Raw genomic sequence first — 23289 nt, 5'->3', positions numbered from 1 at the left:
TAGCTTATAGTATCTAATGCAATACTTCACCCCAATTGAGCGCAGATGCCATCTGTATAATACAGCCAACACCCGCTGTGTATGGAGTGGGATCAGCTCCGTAAACCTACACTTGACGTAAGATGTACTGGTACGTAATAAGCGTTTGGTATGTTCATTATTAACACTAGCAGTTATATTAGGCAGATGTGCCGAATGATCACTCTAGTTAGATTTTGGCCCAGCTTGGCAGTGAGTTCTAGGTGTAGATCCCATATATATAAAAATACAATACTTTATTGGAAAAGGTAATACAATATCACAAAAATGATTAATTACAAGATACAAGGGAAGGGTATGCTTACCCTTCCCTTGTATCATGTAATTAATCATTTTTGAGATCTTGTGTTACCTTTTCGCCTTTGCTTTCCATCAGGTAACATGGCGCTTAGTTTTGCTGTGCTCTTTATTTTACAATCTGTATAATTAATACTGTAACATACTTTTTTGTTCCTCAGTAATGCGCGTCTTGAACAGATATTCCCCCGTTTTGACTCCAGCTGTTGCGCCTTTCTTCTGAGCATTGAATATGTTGAACTGCAATTGTTATTGGACTGCTCAAACGTCTGTAGCTCCTGAGGTTCTTCACATGTGTCATAGTAGACAACCTCCTCCTCTTTTTCTGCAATCAAAAGGAACAGACTACTAATGTGCCATTAGTGTTACTACAAATGCACTAAAAACTCTACGGATCGATTTAACGATTTGCCCAAAATGCAATATATACATTTGTGGGCAATTTTAGGGCCAGAGGTGTTTGCTTTGGTTATAGTTTTTCTTTTGCCATTTTTCTAAAAAAGGTGTTTGTGTAGAATGCTAGGAAAAAAAAATAACATGAGAAAGAAGGCCTTAAAAGGAGCAGTCCAGCTTTCTGAAGAACTTTACCAGTGGCACAGCTAGGGCAGAAGTAAAATCTGAGCTACTAGCTGTTAGCCTAGTGGAGCCACACGTGATTGACTGCATCAGTCAAGTGGCTAGAACAGTGGATCACTGAATGTTTCTCGCAGTTCTACTCCCCCAACTGCTGGAGCCAAACAGGCCTCTGTGGTCCGATGCAGTCATCATAGCTTCCAATGGGCAGACCACTGGAGTGGTCTGTGATGGGTCTGACAGCAGGTGGGAAAGTCAGACTTTGTTGCCTTCATCCAATTCGTACCCTCCAGTAACATTTCTGGTAAGACTGGACTGCGACCTTAAGGCCTCCTTTACACACACACAAAGTTGTAGAATTTTTTAAACATGCATTTGAAGTCTTAAACAGATGTCCATGGAAATACCAGCAAAAGAAATACCATAACTAGAATAAAAGCCAGTACTTACTCCAAAAAATGGCACACACAAAAAGCTATGAGAAGCAGACAAAGCTCAATTGAACAAAGCCCACCTTCATATAGCCATTTCTTATTGGGAGGTCAGGTACAGCTCATTGCCCTACAGAGCTCTGAGTACAGTACGCATTACACCCCTTGTATCTCTCCCATTCACCCCCAGCACCCCCTAAAAACTGCATATAAAAGACAACATAAAACTCAAGTTACAGGACCTAAGTATATGTGTTTCTAGTGCATGTTTTCATTGGGGTACAAAAAACAAGAGATAATTTTACAAAGGGTCTACTAAATAAAATAAATTGTGCTTTATTTATATCGAACCCACCATTTGATTCATGATGTACAAACCACAGGCAGCATGAGACCACGTTCAGTATTTTACATCAGTATTTGTAATGCAAAACAAGAACTGGAACAATCAGAGGAAAAGTATAATAAATACAGAAGTGGTGACGTGTTTCTATCACCCACTCCTGGTTTTGGCTTACAGATACTGAGGTAAAATACTGACCAAATACTGAACGTGTCATAAATCAGAGTCTTGGTGAAAAGACTTCCTTTACTCTGAAATGCCATTAGGTTTCAGAGACAACACACTTGGAAAAGCTGACTGGGAGCTATAGCCCCGATTCATCAAGGCCAGTGATGTTCACGCCAGTCTTGAGTGTTGCAATTATGAAGAGTATGGCTCTTAATGAAAGGCTGCATTCGAAAAGTGATGTGTGCCTCAAAAATCTTAATCCAGTCAGGGACTGGAGTAGGAGTTGCAGCCACAGCTAGTCATGAATTAGATGTACTACAAATTAGCAAAAGGTGTGGTAACCCAACAGAAAAATCAATTGATACTAGCGAATTAAGGATAAAAATTAACTTTTAATGAGATTCATCTTAAAATCTATGGAACACACCCTGATAAGTGAGGGATACGAAACGCGTCGGGGGTTCTCATGAGGGTCCCACAGGCATAATAGGAAGGACAATCATGGGTGTACACTGGTCACCTAAATCAGATAGCTCGGTGAGACTGTTCCATTTATTATCTTACTATGCCATCTATGTCTCATTGTGAACGGTGTAGTGACACCTATTTAAGCTCAATGCATGATATATGGTACTTTTTGTCACTATATTTGGGGACCACATTTATCTTGAGTTGATGCTGCTATTATATTCATGACGCTTATCATTTTGCGTGCATTATGATCGAGGCTTGATATATATTATTTAGCAGCTCCTCAATTCCGTGTCTCATTGATTTACTGCTATATACACAGCATGATTCATAGGTATATACTGTTTGGGGTACCTTCACTTTTTCTGGAAATGATAAAGATAACCAATGTATAATTCTCAACAGTTACCATTAAGAGTATGCTGGGTATTTAGCTGTAGACATGGTATATTACATCACCTATGGCTGATGCTGGGAATACAGAACACCTAATTGTCTGTAGTCGAATATAATACTGTGTTAGGCGTCACTATTAGATTTAGGGTGCAGTTGTATCCAATATACTTACCCTAGACTTGGCTTGCCCTATCAGTGGATCAGCATAATCACAACATGCCATCGCCATACTTACCAGGGAATAGTAAAGGGAGCTCTGGTCTTATTGCTATACCATTTACTTGTTTGTTAGCCCATGCACTTTACACTTTTGGTTTTGCTGTGTGTTCTATTGATTTTAAGATAAATCTCATTAAAGAGTTAATTTTTAACCCTAAATCGCTACTTACTATCATGAATTAGATAAACTGTGGCACCATGCCCCTTTCCCATCACAGCTCCACCCATATTGGCAGAGCTATGAAAAATGGTGTGGAAACGTAAAAATTTGCAAATATTTTGTGCTACTCTGCATTGCGCAAAATTTCAAAAGCGTTTTGAGCCAGATTTTTGGCATAATCAATGATGAATTAAAGCCCATGTCTCAGCTGATTGGTTCAAGGCAAGTTCTTGGTGGCTTCCCCCTTGCCACGTGGGAGCGGGGAGAAGAGAATGAACCACTGGGGCCCTGCCTTGGACTAGTCAGCCAAGACACATAGTCCATGTCAGGCTTTTCAAAAAGTAAGGGTCAGCACCAGAGGCTCATTACCTCTGAGAAAAAAGCTGATGCAGGAGATTATTCCGATAAGCCCAACATTCAGAGGAGGACACAGTTGCTGACCCAGTCACAGCAATGATCTGTACTCTAAATCAGTACGTTCCAATTAACATGCAGCTAAAAGGTAGGCAAAGATTCTGGAGAAAAACAGGGGTGTGGAAGTCACTTTAAGGCAAATTTCCTAATAAAGTGATTTTCAAAATTTCATAATTTTTCCCCACTGGACAAATTAATTAAAAAGAAAAAAAAAAGTTTAGTTATCCTAACAAAATGTGCAAAATGTTCTGATGTTTGCCATAAACCAAAAACACAGGAACAGTTTAAATAGCTCAAAACAACTGGGCCAAGATTCCTCAGGAAACCTGGTGTCTGGCAATGCGTCATGTCTGCAGCAGGTCGTAACAGCCAAAGGATGCTTGTCATGAAAGGGTTGAGTAATTCTAAGACTGCAGCATTAGTAAGTAAAAGTGGCGTTTTTTGGAGACCACTTGTTATATCAGCTGTGTTGGGGTATTTAAACTGTTCTTGCTTCATTGGTTTATTGCAAATAGCAAAAAGAATGTAAATAATGCAAATAAAATCAATTTGCGAGTGGTGTTAAATACTTTTGATTGCAATTGTATGTCAAATATGATCATGGAATACAATGGGCCTAACTCGTTCCAGAACAATGCCAGTTTGGGCACAATACATTTGCACAATTAGTTACCGCTGCCATTTACAGTACAAGTAGTTACCTTTCATTTGCCTTCGTAGTGTGTCTAGTTCAGTTATCAGCAACATTTCTTCATGTTTCAATATATCAAACTGAACATCGTATAGTTCTAGCTGCGTCTCGTAGTACTGCAACTCCAGCCGATCCAAACATGCAATTGCCCCATCACAGTTACTCAGATTTTCCATCTGTCAGATCAAGTGCACATTGTGAAATTGTCTTGCGCCTTTCTGAATGTTGCTTTGTGCAATGACTGCATAGTACAGAACTCCTCTATACAATCAGATACTGTAGTAGTGTAGTCGACTACTCGCACGCCACAACTCATGCTGCTGATCGGCTGACATCTCCACTATGTATGCAACCAACATCAGTGATCCTGCTTCTTATACAAGTTACTGACGTTATTGACGACATCTCTGTTGGAGGAGTCAGGAGGCGCCTATTCACATTAGATGATGGGCTGACCTGGTCCATATAAGGCTACTGTGCATGGCCATCTTAAGAATGGCCAGCTGGCTACAGCTCTGCCGTGAGATACTAACAAGTGCAGTTATTCATCATTGCAGATTGTACGCTCTTACGAGCAGGGTCATCATTATATTTGCTTTAATTATTGTATTATCTTTAACGTTGTTACTTATGACTTGAATATGAACTGTTGAATTGTAAAGTGCTGCGGAATATGTTGGCGCTATATAAATAAAGATATTATTCTTACTAATGGAAGGGAAGGAATAGTCCTAATTTTTTAGATCTACCGCCTCACGGCTCGAATATAACATCTCCGAGTTTGGCCGAAAGGGTGTTTTAAAATAAACGTTACAATCTACAGAAGTAACATTTATAAAGTATCTTACGCTTTGCTTGATATCTGCCCTCTTCTGATTCAGGCACAACTCCTTTGATCTCATATGCTGAAGACTTTCCTTTGCCAACATGGACTTGATCCTTTCCAGTCTTGGAACCGCTGAGGCCCATGTGGCTTGTCCAAATCTCCTCCGGTCCAACTCCATATGTTTTTGCATTGCTGTTAAAAAGATACATGTCATCATCAGGGTGTGTAATCCTCAAAACAGTTTGTAATAGGAGTATTCCTATTATTTCTGTCTTGCACATGTATGAAATAATCAGCCACCTATCAGGGAAATTAGGGCCCTTGAGTCGCAGTCATCAATTCAAGGCAGATGCTGCTTTTGAAATGAACAGAGCAGAAACCACTGAAATCTTTAATATGGTATTAGCAGATTCTTGAGCAAAGTGAAAAGCCAACGGGACCATACTCAAATCCATAATCAGCATTTGTCAACACGTACATGTCACAGACGATATAAGGAGCTGTTTGAGAGGGGATATATATTCTATCATATATGTTGAGCAAAAGGACTGGTGTTATTACTCATTATTATGCATAGGCCATTCATGAAAAAGTTGGCGTCAAAGTCTGATAAAAATGGGAAGAGTATGAAGTAGATGTCAGGCTTACCAAATCCCCAGAATTGGTCTGTGGTGTATGTCTTGCAGATTTAAAGAGTACTCGTCATTAATCTGGGGCTGGCCCTTCATCGCTAATAAAAGGTAGCCCCAGACTGGCGATTTTACTAAACATAAATTGTCAAAACCACTCAAAAGATCTAATGACCACTGAAAGGGTCCAACTGTGCTACAAAGTTTGGACCGGCTTTCGGTTGTGGAATCCCGGCATGCAGAAAAAAAAAAAAAAAAAACCCAAAAAAAAAAAAAACACAGGAACCCACATCCCCCTGCCGTGTACTTTACTAAGCTGTTACAAAACGATGGCCATTATAATGTTAGTCTTCTGCAACAGCTTAGTATGTGGCAGTGCTGGATCAGTACCAAGACATCTCACTCTTCACTATGAGAGTGGTTGCAGTGTTGTTGGATCCCGCTGTCCATGTCAGCATACTACAACCCGGATGCTCGGACCTGACTTGGTAGAAAGTTAGGCACTTTCGGGGGCATATGTAGCATTTATGAGCTGTTTTGACAGCAACTTATCATTTAGCAAGAGCACCAGTGTGAGGCTGCCCACTTGTTTTTTTAATTTAATAGAAAGGTCAGTCCCAGATTGGTGACCGGTGCCTCTAGAAAGGCCATAAATGTCTACTTGTTGCCAGCTGAACTCCTAGACCAGTGAATAATGGGCACACGTATGGCGGCGCCCGTCAATATGTTCATGTCGGCAGTAGGAATAGGGAAGCGGAGGACCCCCCCCCCCCCACTTCTGGAGATGGGTGTGGGTTCCAGAGATGGAATGTGCATGTACTGGGCATTTATGGCAAACATCCAAAAATATATGTCATAACAATGTATTCAGAGACAACCTCTGTAAAGATTTTCCCATTCTATAAAATGATATCACACGGGTAGCTATGGCTCAAAACTCTGCGGAAGATCAGCTTCTTTTTCAAAACTCACCATAAAAGACTCCGTGTGCACACACAGCCAAATGGGAGTTTTCCAGATGTAAAACTCCATTCCTATGACAAGCATGAATTTAAACTAGAACCTGTCACGTGAAGAAACACTTAACCTGAATATATGAGGTTAATGTGCAGGTTCATTGCATTCTGAAACTGCGCAGCGCCGGCACTCAGAGCCCCACTGCCGGGAGAAAATTTTATTCCTTCTGGTGTCATTTAGATTTCAGTTATGGGAGCGGCGCGGCTTCAGTCACTGCTCTGTAACCACCCCTTGGTCTCACGGAGCCTGCTGTCAGTCAGTGCCAGGGGCGCAGTTACAGCCGCCCCTCTCTATACACAGACTGACGACTTAAACAGGAACGCTGCCAGGATAATAAAATTAATTTCCCTCTAAGTACGGGGGACGCACGGTGTCAGAATTCTATTAACCAGCTGATTAACCTCATATCTGCAGGTAACATCCTTTTTTCATGTGACAGAATAGAATTTTGACACATAATCTGAACACTAGAATTTGATGATATGATCTACGATGTGGTAACAAGTAGAATTGAGCAAATTTGTTCGGGTCCCCGCTTATTTGGCGAACTATAGCGCTTACCGAATAAGCTACATCGGGAACCCGGATACATGTGCAACAGCCCTGGTATGGGGCCATTCCGTTCACGGTTATCCATCCCCACGCAGTGTCTACAGCCAACTGAATAACCACAGACAACAGGTCTCGGGGATAACAGCCGCTTTATTTCAGAAGAACAGGGAGATATAACATGGAAGTAGTAGTTTACAGCTCACGTGGGGAATCCACGGCCAATACCGTTCAGGATTGAATTCGGACACAGAATTGAGGTTCTGGAGCTTTAACAACCTGTATTAGTTAGGAGCAGTACTTGCAGGTAATTATAAGAAACTCAAAGTCTCTTGGTGGATGGCAATATGTACAGACCTGAAATGCCTTATTCATTTTCTCAGCTGGTCATGGTACATGCAGAAATATACATGAAGTAAATAACTGATAATTTGCGGTGAGGCGGGGGACCCTCAAATTCCTCAACACGCAGAGCAATAGGTTCCTCTGTACACATTTAGTGTGACCTAATGCTGGAGAAGCACACCTTATTCCGTACAGCAGGGATCCAGGGGAAAAAAAAAAAAAAAAGGTTAAAAGTCTTCAGCCATCTTGGCTGTAGAAGTCAGGGGAAGATCCAGGAAATTAGGCCTGGCTGTAAGTTTTGAGATGAAGAGAAGGATGAACCTCCAGGCTTGGAGCCTGGAGGGGGGGGTCGGGAGACCCCTCACATGAGGTCTGCTCTGGGTCACATCTTGAACCAGACTCCTCAGGGAACTTTCCAGAACCCTGTCTTGTCTAGACAGAGACTGGAGGAAACTCCTCCCCATTGAACCTTGGTGACAGGGTCACTGACCAATAGGATAACTCAAGTCTTGTGTCAGACTGCACATTGTGAGATTAATACATAAATTATGCATTTCACTAGCATATACAGTTAGGTCCATATATATTTGGACAAAAATTTTTCTAATTTTGGTTCTAGACATTACCACAATGAATATTAAACAAAACAATTCAGATACAGTTGAAGTTCAGACTTTCAGTTTTCATTTGAGGGTATCCACATTAAAATTGGATGAAGGGTTTAGGAGTTTCAGCTCCTTAACATGCGCCACCCTGTTTTAAAAGGGACCAAAAGTTATTGGACAATTGACTCCAAGGCTATTTCATGGACAGGTGTGGGCAATCCCTTAGTTATGTCATTCTCCATTAAGCAGATAAAAGGCCTGGAGTTGATTTGAGGTGTGCTGCTTACATTTGGAAGGTTTTGCTGTGAATGAAACATGCGGTCAAAGGAGCTCTCCATGCAGGTGAAACAAGTCATCCTCAAGTTGCAAAAATCGTAGTTACTTACCGTTAACGGTATTTCTCTGAGCCCATGACGGCACCACGGAGAGAGGGAATCCGCCCCACGGGGACAGGAAACCTACAGATAAAAAGGCGGTACCTCTCTCACGCATCAGCTGTTTTACAGAGCATTAACGGAACTTCAGCCTAATACTAACACAACACTTTAAGAAAAGGAATTTCTATAATCAATAAACTGCGTAGAGGGGACACCACGTGACTTTTTGACTAAACTGTATTTACAATAAGTGCGCACCCCAAGCGTGTAGGGAGGGAATATACGGGTGCCGTCATGGGCTCAGGGAAATACCGTTAACGGTAAGTAACTACGATTTTCTCTTTCCCCCCCATGACGGCACCATGGAAAGAATTGCAGAGACTATATATTGGGGGGGGACCACTGCCTCCAGCATCCTTTTACCAAAGGTTAGATCTGAGGAGGTGGCCAGGTCCAGCCGATAGTGGTTGAAGTTGAAGAAAGTTGAAGGAGAGGACCAAGTAGCGGCTCTACATATCTGTTCAATGGAGACGCCTGCTCTCTCTGCCCAGGAAGTTGACACCGCTCTTGTGGAATGGGCCATTATTCTGCCTGGAATGTCCGCCCCTTGTAACAAGTATGACAAGGTGATGGCGTCACTTATCCACCTCGCCAGCGTGCTCTTTGATGCCTTTTGCCCTTTCTTTGGCCCCTGGAAGCAGACAAAAAGAGACCTATCCTTCCTACACTCCCTGGTGGCTGCTAGGTATTCCATTAGGCACCTCCTGACATCTAATGAGTGCAGGGTCTCTTCCCCCTTGTTTTTGGGATCGGGGCAAAAGGAGGGGGAGATTTCCTGAGATCTATGGAATCGGGACGCTACCTTCGGCAGATAGGCTGGGTCTGTCCTAAGTACCACCCTGTCATCCAGGATCTGTGCAAATGGAGGGAAGGCTGACAGGGCCTGGGTGTCACTAATTCTACGAGCCGATGTGAGGGCTATCAAGAGGGAGGTCTTGAGAGATATTAATTTTAGCGATGCTTCCTGCAAAGGCTCAAAAGGGGGCTTGGTCAGGGCTGAGTGTACCAAGTTTAGATCCCAGGGAGGGGTGTTTAGGGAAGACACGGGCCTGGACCTACTGGCTGCCTTAATGAACCTGGACACCCAACGATTCCCTGCCAAGTCACAGTTGTATAGGGCCCCCAGGGCTGCCACTTGAACCTTTAATATGCTGATAAACCTTGCTCTAAGACCTTTTGCAGGAACTCCAAGATCTTTGGTATGGGTACCTTCCCCTTTGGACTGGCCTTTGATACTGAAAGGAACTTCCTCCAGACCCTCCCGTACTGCTTAGTGGTTATCAGTTTCCTGCTGTGTAGTAAGTAGAGTGGAAACTAAGTTTTGGGAGGAACCTCTGTTAATTAATAGCGCCCTTTCAAATTCCAGGCCGTCATATATAGGTTCTCCACCTGAGGGTGCAGTACTGAGCCCTGGGAGAGTAAGTTCGGGGTATCCGGGAGGACCCAAGGATCGGGCCAGAAGGGAGCCATTCTCGGCCAGAAGGGGGCTATTAATATTACCCTTGCTTTGCCCTCCCGAATCTTCCTCAGAACTGATGTAATTAGGGCTATTGGTAGAAACACATAAGCAAGGGGAAAGTGCCAGGGGGTCATGAGGGCATCCAGGGCTACCGGATTCCCCGAGGGGTCTATGGAACAGAAGGTTTTCACTTTTCGATTCGCCCTGTTGGCGAATAGATCTATATCGGGTTTCCCCCCCATAGTTTCGTGACCTGGTTGAAAATTTCCTGGTTCAACTCCCACTTGCCCTGTCTCAGCTGTGTGCGACTTAGAAAGTCCGCCGTGACGATGTCTGTCCATTTTATGTGGAGTGCCGTTAGTGAGCCTAGGTTTACCTCAGAAAACTGGAGGATCGATCCTGTCGCTGCCATTAGGGCGCGGGACCTTGTGACCCCCTGGTGGTTTAAGTAAGCCACTACCGTGCTGTTGTCTGAAAACACCCTTACGTGGTGGGATCTGAGGGATTCTGCAAAATGCAGGAGGGCGAGCTTTACCGCTAACAACTCCTTCATGTTCGAGGAGGCTGCCTTTTCGTCCGCTGTCCAGACCCCTTGAGCTACCTGATTGTCCAAGTGAGCCCCCCACCACCTGGGGCTTGCGTCTGTAGTGAAGACTCGTGATACTGGTATTACCCAAGGAACCCCCCTGGATAGGTTGGAAGATTCCGTCCACCACTGTAGTGACTGCGCCATTTCGGGTGATCTGTCTAACCGCCCTTCTAAAAGTCCATGAGGCTATGTGCACACGTACCGGAACTCTCGCAGAAATTACCGCGAGAATTCCGGAATTTCTGTCCGCAGGAAAATCGCATTTTAAATTCCCACGATTTTCCCGCGGAAAAACTACCATTTTGCAAGCGTATTTAGCTTGAAAAATGCTAGCCTTCTCCAAGCGATCTGTAGCATCGCTTGGAGAACTGATTGACAGGTTGGTCACACTCGTCAAACATAAAAGTGTTTGACAAGTGTGACCAACTTTTTACTACTGAGGCTGCCTATGCAGCTTCAGTAGTAAAAGATAAAACGTAAAAAAAAAAAAAAAAAAAAAAAAAAAAATAATATATGGTGTTATTCTTACCTTCCGACGTCCCGCGCAGCCGTTCCCAGTAATCCTTTGTGAAAATGCCCGCGATGACGTCCGTTCTCGCGGGATCGCGATGTCTCGCGGTAATTCGCGATGACGTCGCACGAATGACCGAGAGACTTCACGATCCCGCGAGAACGGACGCCATCGCGGGTATTTTCGCAAAGGATTACTGGGAACGAGAGCGTGGAGAGAAGCGGGAACGCTGCGCGGGACGCCGGAAGGTAAGAATAACAATATTTTTTATTTTAATTTCTATTTTTTACAGGGATATGGTACCCAAAGCCCGGAGGACAGTCTCCTCTCCTCCGGGCCATGGGTACCATCCGCAAATGTTCTGCTTACTTGCCGCATGGTGTGCACAGCCACATGCGGGAAGTAAGCAGAACAATGCATTCCTATGGGTGCGGGATCGCCGCGATTCCGCAAAATTATTGGGCATGCTGCGGTTTTTACCGCGAAGCGATTCCGCCGCGGTAAAAACCGCAACATTAGCACAGCATTGCGGAATCCCATAGGAATGCATGGGATGCTTATTTTTTGAGTTTTCACGGCAAAATCGCGCGGTTAAAACCGCCGCGGAAACGTGAAAAAAACGCCACGTGTGAACTCAGCCTTAAGGGAAACTTCTGCCACTGTTTCCACTGTACATCCCTTGTGTGGGCTTGAGCCCATTGCATGGCTGGTATACAGGCAGTCATCGACCCACGCAGGGACATGGCCTTCCTCAGTGTTGTTGCTGTGTGAGTTATTGCCCCTGTTGCTATCTGCTTTATGTTTAGCATTTTCCCTTCCGGGAGACGACATTCGTGCCTGAGGGAATCGATGCTTATACCCAAATACTCTTGTACTTGGCTCGGGACCGTCCGGGATTTTGGTAGGTTTAGCAGCCAACCTAGGTCGGTCAGAGAATTCATGGTCCTGCTCAACTGTTCCCTGCAGTGTGATGGGGAGTTGCCCATTACTAGGAAATCGTCCAAGTATGGGACTATTAGTACGTCCTGTTATCATAGATGTGCCATAACCTCTGCTATGATTTTTGTGAATAGCCTGAGGGCGATGGCCAGCCCGAATGGGAGAGCCTTGAACTGGTAGTGCTTTATTTCTCCCCTATGGTTACTGCTATCCTGAGAAATCGGCGGTAGTCCGTGTGTATGGGGACGTGGTAGTACGCGTCCTTTAGATCGAGTACAGTCATGTAACAGGATGGAAACAATATTTTTCACTGCAGATTTTGTTTCCATTTTAAATGGGTGGATTACCAGACGCCTGTTTAGTTTTTTCAGGTTTATTATTTTTCCTGAATGTCCCATCTTGCTTCTTCCTCAGGAGAACAGGGGAATAGAAGCCTTTTCCTCTTTCTTGGTGAGGGACCTCTTGCAGTACTAATTTTTCCACCAGGGTCTGGATTTCCTGTTGGATTGCGGCTTGATCTTCCGCTGACTGCCTCTGTGGGGTCACTACGAAAGAGGGTTGCGGTGAGGTAAGAAATTTTAATTTGAGGCCTGTTTTTATGATGTCTAAGATCCATTGACTGTTTGAAATGTTTTCCCAGGTTGGGAAGAAGAGGGCCAATCTTCCCCCTACCTGGGAGACACCTTCATTGGGGTGGCTTTTTGTCTGCCGGTTTTCCAAACATGAAGCCCTTTCCATTGCCTCTATCTTCCTACTTGTCCTGGGAATTCTTGGGCGGCTTCCTCTGGATAAAATTCCTGCTCCGAAAACGCTTCAAGGGGAAATTGGATGGATTAGAGAAAGATCTCTTTTTAACTCCCGCTTTGTCAAGTATAACGTCTAGCGTAGGTCCGAAAAGGAATTCACCTTCACAGGGAATGGAGCAAAGTTTTGATTTTGTTTGCAGGTCTCCCATCCAGCACTTGAGCCATAGGGCCCTTCTGGCTGCGTTCAAGAATGAGGCTGCCCTCGCTGATAGCCTGATTGAATCTGCAGATGCATCCGCTAAAAAGGCCGCTGCTCCCCTCATCAATGGGACGGAGTCTAGGATTGCGCTTCTCTGGGATTTGTTTTTTAGCTGGTCCTCCAGCTGATCCAGCCACAACATAAGGGCTCTAGTCGTGCAAGTGGCGGCTATGGCCGGTTTTAGGCTTTCTCCGGCTGCCTCCCACAGACCCTTCAGGAACATATCCGCTTTTTTGTCCATGGGGTCTTTTAGTGTACCCATGTCCTCAAACGGAATTTGAATTTTTAGAATGTTTTTGCGATAGCTACATCCACCTTTGGTTCTTTGTCCCAAAAAGAACAGACTTTTTTCTCCAGTCTTTTCCACTCCCTCTGTATTAGCGCCTGAATTTTATCGTTCATAGGGAATGATCTCCTTTTCTTCTGCTCTAACCCTCTGAGCATAGCGTCCTGGATAGTCCTTTTGGGCCTGGTGTCTACTAGCCCCATAGTGGTCCTGATTGCTTTTATTAAATTATCGGTTTCCTCTATAGGGAAACAGCTGCGACCTTCCTCGCCAGAGGACGAGGAGTCAGATGACGGGCTGTCCGTGTCTGATGCAGAGGAATCGCTCTCCCCATCACTGTGATCTGACTCTGGGTCCCTGCTTTTAGGCTTCTTATGGTTTTTATTTTTTCCCTGGAGGGACTTGAGGGTATTCTCTACCTGATGTTTTAATAGGTTTCTAAGGTCGGAAGCGAAGCCTGAGGATTCTTTGCATATAGTGTGCTCTATGCAGGATTGACAGTGTCTTTTCCCCCACCCTGCGGGGAGCTCCTCTTTACAGAGTGGGCAAACCTTGTGGTTGGCCTTTTGTGTGCACTTCTTCCCCTATAAGAGGAGGATAGGCCCTAGTTATAATATGTACATTCACGCAGCTCACTCACCCACCGGACCGAAGAAGGATACAGACTCTGAAGGGGCTCCCGGGTCCGCAGGAGGCTTGTCTTTTGGGACCCCTGTCCCACCGGACTCCTTGCTGCACCGGGACTCCGAGTGGCTACTGCTACTGTGTCACTGTGAGCCTGTGGGATCCTTCTTTCGGTGGCTTTGCAGCGATTGGCGCAGTTGCTGCTGCCAGCACCCAGTGATACCTAGCGCTGCCCCCACGTGACGCTGCGGTGCCCTCCCCGCATGTGCACACTCCCGGGCCTCCCAGTGATGCTTTGCGTCGGCCTCACGTGACCTGTCGGCGCTCCGCCCCACGTGACTAGGCCGCGCTCTGCCGCAGTCCCCGGTTCCCAGCAATGCCTTGCGCCGAGGCTGGAGAGCCATCTTGCGCACCCGTCGGCCACTGGTCTCCGGTATCTGCTCCCGGCCGCCCAGGCCCGCTTCTAAGGGGGACGCTATCTCCGGGGGAGGTGGTCTTCTGGAGCGTCTTCTGCCGCTTCTCCCCCCGCACGCCCTGGAGGCCCGCTGACCCCAGCGGCGGCGCCTCGGATAACCGCCCCAGCTGGGACAGGGGGCTCCTGCTGTCGTCCTCCAGGCTGGTCAGCCACGACGATGGTAAGCCTGTAGGCTCCCTATGGGGACAGGAAACCAACGGATGTGGGAGAGAGGTACCGCCTTTTTATCTGTAGGTTTCCTGTCCCTGTGGGGCGGCTCCCCTCTCTCCGTGGTGCCGTCATGGGGGGGAAAAAGAAAACCGAAAAAACCCATCTGAGAAATTGCTACATTAGGAGTGGCAAAATCTACAGTTTTGTACATCCTGGGAAAGAAAGAAAGCACTGGTGAACTCATCAATGCAAAAAGACCTGGTTGCCCACGGAAGACAACAGTGGTGGATGATCGCAGAATAGTCTCCATGGTGAAGAGAAACCCCTTCACAACAGCCAACCAAGTGAACAACACTATCCAGGAGGTAGGCTTATCAATATCCAAATCTAACATAAAGACAAGACTGCTTGAAAATAAATACAGAGGGTTCACTGAACGGTGCAAGCCACTCATAAGCATCAAGAATCAAAAGACTAGACTGGACTTTGCTAAAAAAAAAAAAAAAAATACATCTAAAAAAGCCAGCACAGTTCTGGAAGAACATTCTTTGGACAGATGAGTTCAAGACTTCAGGCAGTCATTGCCAACAAAGGGTTTTCAACCAAGTACTAGAAATGAACATTTTATTTACAATTAATCTGTCCAATTACTTTTGGTCCCTTTAAAAACAGGGTGGCACATGTTAAGGAGCTTAAACTCCTAAACCCTTCATCCAATTTTAATGTGGATACCCTCAAATGAAAGCTGAAAGTCTGAACTTCAACTGCATCTGAATTGTTTTGTTTAAAATTCATTGTGGTAATGTCTAGAACCAAAATTAGAAAAATGTTGTCTCTGTCCAAATATATATGGACCTAACTGTAGTGCTGGAACACAGCAAATGAAAAGTGCACTTAACACCTGAGGAATATATGAGATTAGTGAGTTTTTGATTCATTTAAACCATATAACCATAAGAGGATAACTTAGGAGTGAGTTGCAGTGTACAGAAACTACTCACGGTCCAGGGATACTTAAAGGGACATACACAGTCTGGACCGGGTCACTACACATGGAGCATGTCGGCTGATCGGCGCTGCAGCTGCATGTGTCACGGCTGTGTCACAGTCACAACACATGCATGGAGAGCCTGTTTGTTGGGCTCTCCATGCATGTGCTGTGACACAGCCACGACACATGCTGATGCAGCGCCGATCAGCCGGCGCACTCCAGGTATCCGGGTTCTCGATGTAGCATATTTGGTAAGCGCTATAGCTTGCCGAATAAATGGGGACATGAAGAAATTCACTTAACGCCAGTAACAAGCTCCAGTTTGACCTGATACACGAGAAGCCCTCTATGGTTCTCCTACCTGACAGTGCTTTTGAAGTCTCCTTGAAGTAATCCACAGTTATATTCCGTATTGAGCGCTCAGCCTCTTCTGCAGTTGTGTTCCACTTATCAGCCTCCTTTTGCAACCCTTCTATGCGTTTTGGGCCTAAATCATCCATTTCCAATGATTTCTGTGTAGAAACAACTAAAGTCATGATACAGTTTCCCATTTTGGGTGCATAGCGCACATCTCGGCTGAGCCTTCTGCCAGCTGGATACAGTCATTGTGACATAACTCCAAGAGGGGACACCGGATGTATCCCACTAATTAAGCCTTACAGGCCAATACGCCTGTACAGCTATAAAAAAAAATAAATATATATATATATATATATATATATATATATATATATATATATATATATAATGTGCCACAGAATATTTGTTTTTTTGTGGTTATCCTTAGGAAATGCAGATTGCTGCGGTTGAAAAACAGGGATATGACATTTCCTAGAAGAATTTGTCTTAATGACTCACAGTGTGTCTCTCAGACTCCTAAAGAACCACGTCACCAGGATTATTTTCCCAGATAAGAGTAAGATGTGCATTGTAGATGGTGAAATTCAATAAGCTTCGGCTGCACTCGGACTGATACAATTGCAAGAATAAATCACTTTGACTATAATTGGTTCCAAGGACTCTGTAAACAAAACCCTTGAGGACTTCCAATAGAAAAAGCTTAAAAACGGATAAAAAGTAGTAATTCCCTACCAGTATTTCCAGCTTGTACAATATGGCCAGCTCTCGCATATCCCTGAAAGGCTGCAGTAGGTATTGGTGGAACTGGGTTGCCACGGTAACCAATTCCATAAAAGCTTCGTCTTCTTCCTCATAAACTTTAAGCAAAGACATCATTTTCTCTGCATTTTTGTGCTGATGAAGAATCTAAAAAAAAAATAAATAAAAAAAATACATTAGTATAATAAGTATCTCGCCAACTTGTGCTTCTACGGGGTTAGCGCTCATAAGGCACCACAATGACTACAATGTTTCCCGACGGGAGAGAAGATTGCCGGTGAAGTTGGATTTTTCTCAATGACTGAAATTGTTATTTACCCACGAGGAAAAATTGCAGTTACAAGATTTTCAACTTCAGATCATCTTCACCGGGACATTGTGGGGCAGATTTATACCCCGGTCTTGGGGAGAGGAAAAAAGGAGGTGTGGGGTGGTGAGGGGATCTTTGGAATAAGTTGTGCAGAATTTATTAAAAAAAGTCACATGGTAACCTTCTTAGGTCAGGTTTTTACCATCAGGTGTTTGATTAGTGATCTTCACGTATGAAAAAAATAAAATGACAAATCTTCTCCAATCCATGTTAATCAGACTGCACAGCGCTGCCTCCTTCCTGTCAGCTGTCCATGATATTCGGAGACCCAGACTTGGAAGGGTAATTTTGATCCAAGAATGTGTACGGGGACTCCAGCCGACCAATGGTTGGGAGAGATGACTGTCACCTATGTCCAATTTCAGATTGCCAATCGCCTTGACCTTCTGGAGATAAGCCACCGGTCAACGTGACTGCCAGAGGTTCTCTCACACAAAGGAGCGCTCAGCCGAGTGATCGCTCTTGCATTTGGTAGGGTCGGCTGAGATGACTGTAGGCTGGATGAAGCATTGCTCAGCCATCTAGTGTGTAGGGGCGGCTTTAATGGGCTGCTTGCTGTAGATTTAATCATCTCCCTCCGATATAATCGCTATTTGGTCATTGCTGATCAAGTAAGCCTGCTGCCAGTGTGTACTGGGTTATAATCTTCTCATCCCCCAGGCAGTAGAAATCACATCCTCGGCTCCTCCTAATCTCTGCACATGTTAAAGGTGTCAATAGGGTCATACTAGCCAGAATGTAGAGTACCACATTAGGTGAGCAGCACTGCGGAAATGAAGGAGCCTTAAGATTCAAAATAAGGCCCTTTTTATTAATACCAACGCGTTTTGGCACCTTTTTTGAAAGTTTTTTTAACCCTTAAAAAGATGTTGGTCTAGCACACACACACACCATTAATAAAAAACCTTATTTGGAATGCCAAAGATCCTTCTTTCCCGCAACGAACGCGATACTCTGCATTTTGGTTAATACATATGTGGAAGAATTTTTCCTCCAACCACGGGGCAGTGGCTTTGGACCATATTCACACATTCAGTAATTGGTTAGTATTTTCCATCAGCATCTGAAAGCCAAAATCAGGAGCGGAAGAAAAATACAGAAGTGGTGATGTGTTTCTATTATACTTTCCCTCTGGGTTTTTCATTCCTTATTTTGGCTTACAAATACTGATGTAAAATACTGACCAAATACTGAACATGTGAACTTGGCCTTACATGCACTGTACTACTTGGACCGTCACACCACTTACACGCCTGCACAGTTCTCAGACTCCTTGGCCCACTACACGCCCGCACCGTTCTCACGGCCTCCTTGGCGCGGCGCACTACTACATGCCCACACTGTCCTTCTTGGCCTGGAACATCACTACACGCCCGCACCGTTATCACAGCCTCCTTGGCTCGGCACACCACTACAGGCCCACACTGTCCTCCTTGGCCCGGAACATCACTACATGCCTGCACGGTTCTCACGGCCTACTTGACCCGACACAACACTACAGGCTCGCACCGTTCTCTCGGCCTCCTTGGCCTGGCACACCACTACATGCCCGCACTGTCCTAATTGGACAGTCACACCACTACACGCCCGCACCGTTCTCACGGCCTCCTTGGCCCGGCACACCACTACACGCCCGCACCGTTCTCACAGCCTCCTTGGCCTGGCACACCACTACATGCCTGCACTGTTCTACTTGGCCCAGAACACCACTTACACGCCCGCACAGTTCTCACAGCCTCCTTGGCCCACTACACGCACGCACCGTTCTCACGGCCTCCTTGACCTGGCACACCACTACATGCCCACACTGTCCCCCTTGGCCCGGCACACCACTACACGCCCGCACCGTTCTCACTGCCTCCTTGGCCCGGCACACCACTACACGCCCGCACCGTTTTCACGGCCTCCTTGGCTCGGCACACCACTACACGCCCGCACCGTTCTCACAGCCTCCTTGGCCCAGCACACCACTACATGCTCAAACTTCTTGGCCTGGAACATCACTACACGCCCGCACCGTTCTCACGGCCTCCTTGACCTGGCACACCACTACAGGCCCACACTGTCCTCCTTGGCCCGGCACACCACTACACGCCCACACCGTTCTCACGGCTTCCTTGGCCCGGCACACCACTACACGCCTGCACCGTTCTCACGGCCTCCTTGGCCCGGCACACCACTACATGCTCACACTGTTCTTTTTGGCCTGGAACATCAATACACGCCCGCACCTTTCGCACAGCCTCCTTGACCTGGCACACCACTACAGGCCCACACTGTCCTCCTTGGCCCGGCAAACCACTACACGCCCGCACCGTTCTCACGGCCTCCTTGGCTCGGCACACCACTACACACCAGCACGGTTCTCACAGCCTCCTCGGCCCAGCACACCACTACATGCTCAAACTGTTCTTCTTGGCCTGGAACATCACTACACGCCCACACTGTCCTCCTTGGCCCGGCACACCACTACACGCCCGCACCGTCCTCCTTGGCCCGGCACACCACTACACGCCCGCACCGTCCTCCTTGGCCCGGCACACCACTACACGCCCGCACCGTTCTCACGGCCTCCTTGGCCCGGCACACTACTACACGCCTGCACCGTTCTCACTGCCTCCTTGGCCCGGCACACCACTACACGCCTGCACCGTTCTCACTGCCTCCTTGGCCCAGCACACCACTACACGCCCTCACCGTTCTCACGGCCTCCTTGGCCCGGCACACCACTACACGCCCGCACCGTTCTCACGGCCTCCTTGACCTGGCACACCACTACAGGCCCACACTGTCCTCCTTGGCCCGGCACACCACTACACGCCCGCACCGTTCTCACGGCCTCCTTGGCCCGGCACACTACTACACGCCTGCACCGTTCTCACGGCCTCCTTGGCCCGGCACACCACTACACGCCCGCACGTTCTCACGGCCTCCTTGGCCCTGCACACCACTACACGCCCGCACAGCCTCCTTGGCCCGGCACACCACTACACGCCCACACTGTCCTCCTTGGCCTGGCACACCACTACACGCCCGCACCGTTCTCACGGCCTCCTTGATCTGGCACACCACTACACGCCCGCACCGTTCTCACGGCCTCCTTGGCCCGGCACACCACTACACGCCCGCACCGTTCTCACGGCCTCCTTGGCTCGGCACACCACTACACGCCCGCACCGTTCTCACGGCCTCCTTGATCTGGCACACCACTACACGCCCGCACCGTTCTCACGGCCTCCTTGGCCCGGCACACCACTACACGCCCGCACCGTTCTCACGGCCTCCTTGGCCCGGCACACCACTACACGCCCGCACCGTTCTCACGGCCTCCTTGGCTCGGCACACCACTACACGCCCGCACCGTTCTCACGGCCTCCTTGGCCCGGCACACCACTACACGCCCGCACCGTTCTCACGGCCTCCTTGGCTCGGCACACCACTACACGCCCGCACCGTTCTCACGGCCTCCTTGGCCCGGCACACCACTACACGCCCGCACCGTTCTCACGGCCTCCTTGGCTCGGCACACCACTACACGCCCGCACCGTTCTCACGGCCTCCTTGGCCCGGCACACCACTACACGCCCGCACCGTTCTCACGGCCTCCTTGGCCCGGCACACCACTACACGCCCGCACCGTTCTCACGGCCTCCTTGGCCCGGCACACCACTACACGCCCGCACCGTTCTCACGGCCTCCTTGGCCCGGCACACCACTACACGCCCGCACCGTTCTCACGGCCTCCTTGGCCCGGCACACTTGCTCCTCCAAGCTTTTCTTGCGGAATTCGTGCAGGTTCTCGAAGTATTTCTCTGCATCTTCCACGTCCTCCGGGAACAGCACGTCCAGCACGATCTGCCGGCCGCACTCCTCTATAGCGGCGCCCAGGTACCGCTCCAGGGTCCGGCACACCGCGTCCACCTCCTCCGAGCTGCCCTCCCAGGACGGGGCGTTGGGGAACAGCAGCGTCCACAGGCTGCCGGCGGGAAGCTGGGCCGGGAGGCGGGGGAAGCAGGGCTGCAGGCGGCTGCACACGGAGCTCAGCTGCCGGTGGATGTGCTCCAGGTCCTGCACGGTGTACAGCCCGGCCCAGCTGCTCTGCTCCCCGTCCTCACCCTCCCGCCGCTTCCTCCGCTGCGCGGTCCGGTTGTGGCAGGTCACTGCGAACTTGCTGTCCACCTGGTTCCAGGCCACGATGAAGCCCATCTTATACTGCTCCGGCTCCTGGAAGAGGTTGGGGCGCACGGCCACCCAGCCCTCCAGACTGTCCATCCGCTCCCCGTCCATAGCCCCGCTTGTGACGCCCACCTCGTCAGGTGCGCGCTCCCCAGTCACAGCTCCGGGGGGCGCCGCATGTAAACATGACCTTTGTGCACAGCGGAGGGGGAGGCGCAGCCGGGACTTTCCTCCTCACTTGTCATAGGCTGATGAGGAGTGACGTCATAGCCGGCATCACGAGGTGTAGTCATGTGACAGTGCCGCAGTGATACGGCTGGCATTCTTAATGAACAGTGCGAAAATAGGTTCTGTGGAGGCAGAGCACGCAGCTGTAGGCAACAGCAGGTTCGCAGGATGCAGTGAGGAGACAGGAGACTGGTTGAACTTGGAGGCTAAGTGCACACATTGCAGAAAATTTCTGCTCAAAAACCTGAATCCCTTCCCAGAAACCGCACCTATTTTTCCGCGACGGTTTTTGCGCGGTTTTGATGCGGTTTTTTTCACAGCGGTTTCAAACCGCATGGAAGAAGCCAAAACCGCGGAAAAATCCGCAAAATTAATTAGCATGCTGCGGTTTCTACCGTGATGCGTTTTTTTGCAGTAAAAAACGCATCAATGTGCACAAAAAGTGCAAAATGCATAGAAATGACTGGGAAGCTTATTTTTTGTGGTTTTATAGTGAAAACCGCAGTAAAAACCGCTAAAAAAACGCTGTGTGTGAACACAGCCTGAAAAGCAAACTTTTATAATTTGAAGCCGCTAGGGCTATACTAAGCAACCAAAAAGGGGTTGTCCTCGTAGGGACTCAGTACAACCAAACACTATTTGAAAAGACCACAACTAACCTGGCCGAGGCCGGTTACTGTGGGGCCACGGTAAGGCCATCTGCGGGTCCTTATACTCTATAATGTTACTTATCCGTCCTGACATCCCCTGGCGCCTCTGTGGAAGCTGCGTTGCTGGTGAAGCTGCTTTGGCGTCTTTGATAAGGCCGCTGTGGCGTCTCTGATAAGGCCGCCCTGGCGTCTCTGATGAGCCCGCCCTGGCGTCTCTGATGAGCCCGCCCTGGCGTCTCTGATGAGCCCGCCCTGGCGTCGCAGCCGCTGGGCCCAGCTGCTGAAGATTTGGAGTAGTCTTCGGGCGTTCCAGCGCCCAGGAGGAGTTGGGGCACAACAGGCCCTGATGGAGTCCTGAGATGAAGTAACCCCCTGTTGTAACAGCGGGGTTGCGCTTGTTAGCGAGTTCAATGGGACTCCTATCCCCAAGCAGGGTTGTGTCGCAGTGCTCAAGAGTGGCGGTTTACTGGCCACACGCACAGCCTGAGGCTGTGTGCAGAGTGTCTCTGTTGATGAGGAACAGGCCCCAACTGCCGACTGCAGCGGGGTGAAGGCGGCTGTGAGCTGTGATGGGCCGCAACCACGGGCTGAAGTGAAACCGCAGCGTCCGCGGGTAGAAGCGGGCAGGCTGAAACCACGGGCTGAAGGGGGATGGCAGCAGCCGGGAGAGGGAGCGGACAGGCCGCGGAGGGCTTGAGCTCAGCGGTGACGGCCGAGGATGACCAGGGGCAGATCGTAACCCGGGATTGGGGTGAAGAGGCAGTCCCCTGTCGGTAAGCTCGGCGCCTCTTTCCTGAGGGCCACTGCGTATCTACCCTCTGCTGCTGGTCTCTTCTCTCAACTGTCAGTGTCCTTCCCGTTCTTTCACGCCCCCTCCGTCTCCTGCTCCGTGTCTGATGTATCACCAACTGAATCCTCTGCGCGCTCCCTGTCCCTTTTATACTCGCCCCTCCCCTTGCTGTCCTGTCACTCTCAACAGTCCACTCTCCTCCTCTGTTCCCCGGGTACTGTTTCCTTAGGAACTCAGATGGCGGTCCCCTTGGTTCCGGCCCGGACACTCTGTGGGGGTCCTCCTCCTTACACAGCGGCCAATCAAAACACTGCTTT

General features: G+C 48.1%; 1 protein-coding gene across 1 annotated transcript in view; it reads right to left on the bottom strand.

Annotated features, from left to right (window-relative positions):
* Positions 1-21554, bottom strand: part of WHAMM (WASP homolog associated with actin, golgi membranes and microtubules) — a 31048-nt gene extending 9494 nt beyond the window's left edge. The window contains exons 1-6 of the mRNA XM_073568521.1: positions 20858-21554; positions 16732-16905; positions 16001-16151; positions 5051-5220; positions 4213-4378; positions 483-661 (exon numbers count right to left, since the gene is read on the bottom strand). Of these exons, the coding sequence (XP_073424622.1) occupies positions 483-661; positions 4213-4378; positions 5051-5220; positions 16001-16151; positions 16732-16905; positions 20858-21415 (1398 nt within the window). The 5' untranslated portion in view covers positions 21416-21554. The remainder of the gene's footprint in view (positions 1-482; positions 662-4212; positions 4379-5050; positions 5221-16000; positions 16152-16731; positions 16906-20857) is intronic.
* Positions 21555-23289: the final 1735 nt, after the last annotated feature.

The sequence above is a fragment of the Dendrobates tinctorius genome, unplaced genomic scaffold (genome assembly GCF_039654945.1).
Source record: "Dendrobates tinctorius isolate UK_male_01 unplaced genomic scaffold, ASM3965494v1 ptg000022l, whole genome shotgun sequence".
Classification (NCBI taxonomy): Eukaryota; Metazoa; Chordata; class Amphibia; order Anura; family Dendrobatidae; genus Dendrobates; species Dendrobates tinctorius.
This window is presented reverse-complemented; position numbering and strand designations above follow the sequence as displayed.